Below are 9330 nucleotides of genomic sequence, written 5' to 3' on the forward strand. Positions count from 1 at the left end.
AGGTGACAAGGATGAAACTAGGGACAGTTGAATCAAGGGCTCAGGAACAGATGAAACACATCAGGATGGGGCAGACAATCAGACAGAAGGGAAAACACAAGGCAGGACGTAAAACAACACATGACAAGGGAGAAAACAGAGACTACAAAATAAAACAGGAAAAACTGCAACAGAAACTCAAAATCGTGACACAGGGAGGGTACATATCAGTATCAGACCTACAATATTTAGTTGTGATAACTGTTTGAATTCAATTGGTATATTTTATAGCCAAAGGGTTTATTGTTATTGTTATGATTGTTAGTATTGTTATTTTTGTACTGTTTTTCTCTCTGCACTGTATTTTTATACCTTTTTTTAAGCTGTTGAAAACCGCCGCTAGAAATTTCAATTACCTTGCGAGAGTCACCCCAAAAGGAACAATAAAGAGAGGTCTAAGCCCAATATAACATGAACAACTGGACTTTGTCTTGTTGACTGTTCAGGGAGAAAATCCACTACCTTCGGACAGAAGGTACTCAAGGGGTTGAGAAGTTGTCATGTGATGCAGACCTAGTCATCCTGTTAAGGTAAAGCACACACTGAACCCAGAATTTTAAGTATCATCTATTTTATTTTATAGTAATGTCGTCACAAAGGACTGAATTCACACACAGCTAATGCTTGGACTCTGTGTTGTGCAGAACAATAATGTCTTCTGTGCTTTTTTTGTGTCATGTTCTTTTAGTTTATTCGAAGAGGAGATCATGTCCTATATTCCGCCTCTCCCTATCCACCCTGGCTTCAACATCTCTCCTCGCTGTTCTCCCGCCTCCTCACCACAGCACTCTCCTGGTAAGTCCAGCCAATCACAAATGTTTGGAGTTTACAGTTTCTCTAACTGAATGGGTAAGCTAAAACATTCCTGGACCTGTTAATATTGTACTAATCCTTCTTAATGCAAAAAGGTGATGAGCCGCAATCACATTCTTACCTAAATCTTTAACCCAAACATTGGAAAACAGTGTCGGCCTGACCATACTGCAGTAGAGATGCTGACGAATGTGTCATCCGTTTACTTCCTTCAAACCTTGGAAGGATAGGAGTGCTTGAGGCAGCACTGTCTTATCATACAGCTGTTACGCCTCCTGTCATCTATGGAGACACGGAGTTGAACTACTCCTCTGCCTTAGACAACCTATTGCTGTTATGTGGGACACTGACCTGATTGAGAATGAGGCCATTGTAACAATGGCATGAGTTCATCACCTGGAAATTCCACCACAGATCCATCCTTAGGTGTAAAACGCCTAATTAAACCTTCCAGCATCCAAATACCACATCTGGAAGCTCAGAAACAATCTCAGAGCTGAAAATGTTCATACAATTTAAATATTAAGTTATTTTACAGTTTCTTATAAATAATAATCATGTAGATTATATTAAGAATAAACATATATATTAATTAAACCACCAGATTAGGATGGAAACAAGGATTAATACTCTTCTTCTTAACACAAATATTTATGCGGTTGACCTTTTTGTGATCTAGCGCTTTAAACCATTCCACCACAAGAAAAATACATTGGACAAAGAATGTATGCATTGCAATCATTGCAACACGGTCTGAGTACTTGGTGGCCACCAAGTGGCGCTGACAAGCCGTGGGGCCGCCATCTTGGACCGGTTACCCGCTCCACTCAGTGTAATGTGTTTGGCAGGGGCAATGAGCTGTCAGCGCGTTTAATTAATCAATCTCACTGAATACTGAACTGATTTTCATGTGGGTTTTTTTCTACAAAGGTAGCTATGATACAGGACACATGGTTAGGCGTATTTTAATATTCATAGTGTGCTTAACAGTAATAGAATATTCTGATATGATATAAGTTCACCAGACGTCCAAGATCAAACCTGGGAACATAATCCCCGAAAAGGGAGAAAAACTGGGACCTTTCTAGTTTGACTATCAATCTGATTGAAAAACCTAGTGTTGTGTCTTTAAAAACAGAACAGGGACAGAGGTAGTTTGTATCTTCTGTATTTAGTCAGGGACAGACAACCAAAAACGGGGACTGTCCCCTAAATCCGACGACGTCTGGTCACCCTAGACCAGACATCCTCGGTGTATCTATCATTGGTAAAAAATAGGTAATTGCAAAATACCCCTACATCACGTATTTTCAAATCACACATTATAAATATGATAGGGAAGAAGAAACAGATAGTGACCGTAAAGTCAGATATTTAAGCACAAGAAACAATATGATTATATTATTAGAGTCTACTTGAAGCTTTTTATATTTGTCTCTCTCTGTCACACACACACACACACACACACACACACACTAAGGTTGCACGACATTGACAGAATGTGATATTCCAACATCGATATGAATTCCGATATTTTTAAACATATGTAGAATTACAAAATAGATTCATAACAGCCCTGGCGCCAGGGCTGCGCTTTGTCACCAATCCTGTTTATAATATTTATGGACAGGATATCGAGGCGTAGTCGGGGCGGGGAGGGGTTGCAGTTTGGTGGGCTCAGGATCTCATCGCTGCTTTTGCAGATGATGTGGTCCTGATGGCATCATCGGCCTGTGACCTTCAGCACTCACTGGATCGGTTCGCAGCCGAGTGTGAAGCGGCTGGGATGAGGATCAGCACCTCAAAATCTGAGGCCATGGTTCTCAGCAGGAAACCGATGGAGTGCCTTCTTCGGGTAGGGGGTGAGTCCTTACCCCAAGTGAAGGAGTTTAAGTACCTTGGGGTCTTGTTCGCGAGTGAGGGGACGATGGTGCATGAGGTTGGTCGGAGAATCGGAGCAGCTGGTGCGGTATTACATTCTGTTTATCGCACCGTTGTGACAAAAAGGGAGCTGAGCCAGAAGGCAAAACTCTCTATCTACCGGGCAATTTTCGTTCCTACCCTCACCTATGGTCATGAAGGCTGGGTCATGACCGAAAGAACGAGATCCAGGGTACAAGCGGCAGAAATGGGTTTCCTCAGGAGGGTGGCTGGCGTCTCCCTTAGAGATAGGGTGAGAAGCACAGTCATCCGAGAGGAGCTCGGAGTAGAGCCGCTGCTCCTTCGCGTTGAAAGGAGCCAGTTGAGGTGGTTGGGGCATCTGGTAAGGATGCCTCCTGGGCGCCTCCCTAGGGAGGTGTTCAAGGCACGTCTAGCTGGGAGGATGCCTCGGGGAAGACCCAGGACAAGGTGGAGAGCTTATATCTCCAACCTGGCCTAGGAACGCCTCGGGTTCCCCCAGTCGGAGCTGGTCGATGTGGCTCGGGAAAGGGAAGTTTGGGGTCCCCTGCTGGAGCTGCTGCCCCCGCGACCCGATACCGGATAAGCGGTCGAAGATGGATGGATGGATTCATAACAAATTAAACAAGTTTTCTTACAACAAAAGGTTTATTTCAACTGACAGTCATATTGGACTGGTCCAACATGAATAGATAAATAAGGACCATGTCTACAGAACAGGACGTGTTCTACTGGTTGGACAGTAAAAAATACTTAAATAAAGTTAACAGGACCGCTCCACAAAATAAACTAAATATTGTATACTTATTGCGACTTTCAATATATTTGATAAATTACCAGTTGTCTCAGCTCTTATTACATAAGCATTTGAACAGATCCACCTCTTTTATGTTGTGTTGACTCTGTACTCAAGCACATTGCTATTGAAAAGGCTATATATATATATATATATATGTATATATATAGTATCTTATAAGAGTAACGTGCAAGTCTTATCAAACAAATCCCAACTAAACCAGAGACAATCCCAATGTAATAACAACATAAGCATACATTAGTGCCGCTTTAGGACTCCCCAGAATAATGTATAGGTCTTACTCACTTATATAACAATCTGCTGTGTAACGATATTGCGTTGATATATCTTTCACCTCTAACAAAGTACGCGTACCAGTACTTATTCAAAGTAGCAGTATGAAATGAAAGTGGCAGTTTCCATATAAACTGCACATTTACGTGGTTGAACTTTAAAACTCACGAAACTTAACTTATGTAGCAATTTTCAAAACACAGATACAAAATGCTTTACAGAACCCAGAGTTAAAGAGATCATATTAAAAAAATCCACCAATCTGAGCAGAAATATGCTGCACAGTGCTCTGGCATCTTGTATCTTCTGCTGCTAAGTAACGAGTATGACCGGTCCAAGATGGCGGCTGCATTTCTCTGCGGTGTCTACTCTTTATATGTCTATGCACCAAACACTCTTTAATGAAATTCACCTTAAGAAATTGGCTTACTGTTTTTGGCGATCTTATAGGATATCACAAGTCTGGTCTTGACTGCTGCATTCCTGGATTTTCTCAGTTTGTAGTTAATTAGCAAAGCTTCAGACTCTGCAACGGTTAAGTTATATTTCTCTGCGTGTTTAGTAGTAGTAGTAGTAGTAGTAGTAGTAGTGGTGATTCAAATTATAACCCTTTAACACAGTGTTCTGTTGTCAACAAGCTGAGAATATTACTTAACCTTTGACTTCAGTAAATAAATACTAAGAAGTCCATCTTTGGTTAAAAACTCGGCCCTCTGTATCAACCTTTCTTTGTTTCCAATGACATTTTTTATGGATAACAGCTCATTTGCATTCTCACGTCTCGTGAGCTCAGTGTGTGGCTCTTCGACACATTTCAATTATTTTTTCACTTATTTTTAATTGGGACTTTCAACCAAAGATGAAGAAGCTGCATACATCTGCACCAAAAACAAGCAACAACAAAAACCATTTGCCTTCAAAATAAAAGCAATTTAGTTGTATTCCATGCTTGATGTACACATATTAAAGTTTTTTTGCTAAATTTCCATTGACCTCACGTGGGCTGGCTTGGGCCGCCCAAAGGAACGGGTGTGGCCGTACAATGCCCAGGGCTGAGCTAGGGTGAACCATATGAGCATTAAGCGTGTGTGTGTGTGTGTGTGTGTGTGTGTGTGTGTGTGTGTGTGTGTTTGTTCCTGTTTATTATGAGCCTGCACAATGGGTTCCAGACCACAAGGTAAAGTTTGTGAGATGGCATGACTATAAAAATTAAGGGGAGTCTGAATTCATAACAATTGATTTATACTAGGGCTGAACAATATTGTGTTTTAGCATCGACATCACAATGTGCGCATGCGTGATAGTCACATCACAGGATGTTGCGATTTTCACGCTTAAAACTGCCGCTGACACAGCGATGCGCATAGTTTTCAAAGGGTTGTCAGTGAATCTACAGCAGTCAGTGTTTTTTTGTTCATAAATCACCTGATTAATGCAACATAATCACAACATGTCCTGGCCATATCCCCCCGCAGAAAGCTGCTACCAGCCAGGCTAAAGCTATAATAGTTAGCCTAAAGAAACAAGGGGTCCGTCTGTCAACTTACGTTATGGTTCAGAGCCGCAACGTTGGAAATGTAACACTAATCTACAAAAGAAGTCTGTATCTGATCTAACGTCATTTACACTGATTTAATTGTTCTTGGATACACAGAGGTTGTTGCTAGTGCGCGTGACATGCAGGTCTGATCAATTTATCAAACCAACAGGCTGGCCCTGCTAGTTGAACCAAACCTGAAATTTAGAGGAAGCAACATTCAGTCATTGTCACACACTTTAGCCTGGATTGATATTATTATATGATTACAATGTTGTCATAGTCAACCAGCGTATTTCTACCTAAAATGAAATTGTCATCGTAGGTGCATGTCCAATGTGAGAGACATAATCTAAAAAAAAAACAGAAATCACAATGTATGATTTTTTAACTATTTATTTGTATGACACAGCTGCAAATAAGTATTTGAACGCTTGTCTATCAGCTCCAATTCTGACCCTCAAAGACCTGTTAGTCTGCCTTCAAAATGTCCACCTCCACTCCATCTATTATCCTAAATTAGATGTACCTGTTTGAGCTTGTTAGCTGCATAAAGACAACTGTCCACCCAATCAGTAAGAATCCAACTACTAACATTGCCAAGACCAAAGAGCTGTCCAAAGACACTAAAGACAAAATTGTACACTTCAACAAGACTGGAAAGGGCTACGGGGAAATTGCCAAGCAGCTTGGTGAAAGAAGGTCCAATGTTGGAGCAATCATTAGAAAATGGAAGAAGCTAAACATGACTGTCAATCTCCCTCGGACTGGGGCTCCATGCAAGATCTCATCTCGTGGGGTCTCAATGATCCTAAGAAGGGTGAGAAATCAGCCTAGGACTACACGGGAGGAGCTGGTCTGTGACCTGAAAAGAGCTGGGACCACTATTTCCAAGGTTACTGTTGGGAATACACTAAGACGTCGTGGTTTGAAATCATGCATGGCACGGAAGGTTCCCCTTCTTAAACCAGCACATGTGAAGGCCCGTCTTAAGTTTGCCACTGACCATTTGGATGATCCAGAGAAGTCATGAGAGAAAGTCATGTGGTCAGATGAGACTAAAATAGAACTCTTTGGTCATAATTGCATTAACCGTGTTTGGAGGAAGAAGAATGATGAGTACCATCCCAAGAACACCATCCCTACTGTGAACCATGGGGGTGGTAGCATCATGCTTTGGGGGTGTTTTTCTACACATGAGACAGGGCGACTGAACTGCATTAAGGAGAGGATGACCGGGGCCATGTATTGCAAGATTTTTGGGGAACAACCTCCTTCCCGCAGTTACAGCATTGAAGATTGGTCAAGGCTGGGTCTTCCAACATGACAATGACCCAAAGCACACAGCCAGGATAACAAAGGAGTGGCTCTTTAAGAAGCATATTAAGGTTCTGGCGTGGCCTAGCCAGTCTCCAGACCTAAACCCGATAGAGAATCTTTGGAGGGAGCTCAAACTCCGTGTTTCTCAGTGACGGCTCAGAAACCTGACTGATCTAGAGAAGATCTGTGTGGAGGAGTAGGCCAAAATCCCTTCTGCTGTGTGTGCAAAACTGGTGAAAAACAAACCACAGATTTCACATGACTGTTAAAACAGATAGATTTGTTATCTGTGTCTATGTGTCTATCTTAGGGGTAATGCTGTCTGGGGTAAAAATCATTACCTCAGTTTTGTCTGAATTTAGGTAGGTATGCCTATTATCATTACTAGGCTATTTTTATAATTGGCAGTAGTACCAGACTTCTAATGTGAGCTTGCAGATATTACTAGTATTATTAGTAGTAGTATTATTAGTATTATTATGAGTAGTATTAGGCCTATCATCATTACTAGGCTATTGCTATATATTTATATGAGGTTACATGCTTTATTGTTCTTATGATTGTTCTTGTTATTATTATTATTATTATTATTATTATTATCATCATCATCAGTAGGCCTATTATCATTACTAGGCTATTGCTATAATTGGGAATTGGCACCAGACCTCTGATATTAATTTATGCTTTATTATTGTTATTATCACTAGGTCTAATAGTAGGCATCATCTGCATTTTTTAAAGAAGCTTGCAGGTTGGTAATATTAATGTGAGACCTTAGCCTGCTTTGCCTTGCAAAGATCCTCAATTCTTGGCTCAATGTTTGATAAACATAGCCTCAAATCATCCTCGATTTGTGCACGATTACGGTATTTAGTTTTGAGTGCAGTCATTTTTGAGAATCCTGCCTCACACAAATATGTTGACGCGAAAGGAAGGAGAATCTTCAAGGCGATGTCACAGAGTTCAGCGTATTCCTGCATCAATGATGGCCAGAATGACGAAAGAGGGCGGGAGCTAAAGAGTTCCTTCAGTCGACTGTCAAAGATTGATAATCCTTTTTAAAGTATGTCGCAAATTGTTTTCTCATTGCTGACAGGTGCTCAGATGCTGACTGAAATAGGGAGGAGAAATCATGTGACGCGCCTGCATCGGTGATAAAGTCTGCAAGGCTGAGGAACATGTCGCAGTTGCCTCAACTGATGCGGCCATGCCAGAGGTCTAGTTTTTGTGTGAAGGCGTGCACATTGTCCGCAAGGAGCAAAATGTGAGTTTTGCGGCCTTGCAAAGACAGGTTGAGGCCATTCAAGCGGTCAAATATAGCGACCAAATAGGACAGAGATGCAAGGCAAATAGTGTCATCCAGATGCTTCGCCAGATCTGAATTTGATTTCTGTCAAAAACCACTTCACCTCCTCTCGCAGCTCATACAACCGCTGTAACACCCGCCCCCTGGAGAGCCAGCGAACTTCAGTGTGCAGAAGCAGCTGTTCGTGCCCTGACCCCATCTCCTGGCAGAGGACCCCAAACAAGCGAGAGTTTAGCGGCCGTGATTTGATTAGATTTATTATTTTCACGGATTGGTTCAGCACGGAGTCAAAGAGAACCGGCATTTTTTTAGCAGCTAGTGCTTCGCGATGGACCATGCAATGTGTCCATATCACAAGTGGAGCTACTTGCTGAACGCGAGCAGCTAGGCCACGCTCACGCCCCGTCATTGCCAGCGCACCATCCGTGCATAGGCCAACGCATCGGTCCCAAGCCAACCCATTTTCACGGATAAAAATATCAAGGACATTGAAAATGGCTTCTCCTGTAGTGTGCGACTGAAGAGGCCGGCAAAACAGGACATCCTCCTCAATCGCCTTGTCTCTCAGATACCTGATATAGGTGAGGAGCTGTGCCTGCCCAGCAATATCAATGGATTCGTCCAGCTGCAGCGCGTAGCAAGGACTCATTTTTACAAACTCTATCAGTTGCTCTCTGATATCATTGGACATGTCTACAATTCTCCTAGCGACTGTGTCAATGGACAGATAGATAGATAGATAGATAGATAGATATTTATTGATCCCAAAAAAATGGGAAATTACAGTGTTATAGCAGCACACAAAAATATACATACATACAATATACATGAAATAATAATAATTATAATAAAAAAAATATAAGAATAAAATATAAGAATGTAAGAACAAATATTTAAGTATATACAAGATCGGAAAAAACTAAATGTGCAACTGTTTAAATATAAGTATGCTAAAAAAATGTAAATGAACCAATCGTTCCGGTTGCCCTTATTGCAATATTGTGGTGATGATTGAGTGTCATCTAGCAACCAGGGATGAAGTGTTGAAGAGTTTTATTGTCTGTGGTAGGAATGATTTCCTGTAGCGGTCCGTGCGGCATTTAAACTGTCGGAGCCTCTTTGAGAAGCTGCTCCTCCGTTGGACCAGTGTGGGGTGGAGAGGGTGGTCAGGGTTATCCATGATAGATAACAGTTTGTTCAGTGACCTCCTCTCCACCAGGAGTGGTACTGTAGACAGTGGTACTGCATCGAGTTTGGCTGCTGCACTATCGCCTATCATTATCCTGCACATGTCTTGCGCTGCCGGCAAAATGAGAGTCTCGGCGA

At 41.8% G+C, this 9330-nt stretch overlaps 1 protein-coding gene across 4 annotated transcripts in view; it reads left to right on the top strand.

Annotated features, from left to right (window-relative positions):
• The window catches only part of LOC117938255 (E3 ubiquitin-protein ligase HECW1), a 186271-nt gene that overhangs the window by 123699 nt on the left and 53242 nt on the right, over positions 1 to 9330 (top strand). For all 4 annotated transcript variants that reach the window (XM_034862778.1, XM_034862781.1, XM_034862780.1 and 1 more), the window contains 2 exons: positions 486 to 569; positions 728 to 834. In XM_034862778.1, coding sequence (XP_034718669.1) covers positions 486 to 569; positions 728 to 834 — 191 coding nt within the window. The remainder of the gene's footprint in view (positions 1 to 485; positions 570 to 727; positions 835 to 9330) is intronic.

Source organism: Etheostoma cragini, chromosome 22, assembly GCF_013103735.1.
Source record: "Etheostoma cragini isolate CJK2018 chromosome 22, CSU_Ecrag_1.0, whole genome shotgun sequence".
Taxonomy (NCBI): domain Eukaryota; kingdom Metazoa; phylum Chordata; class Actinopteri; order Perciformes; family Percidae; genus Etheostoma; species Etheostoma cragini.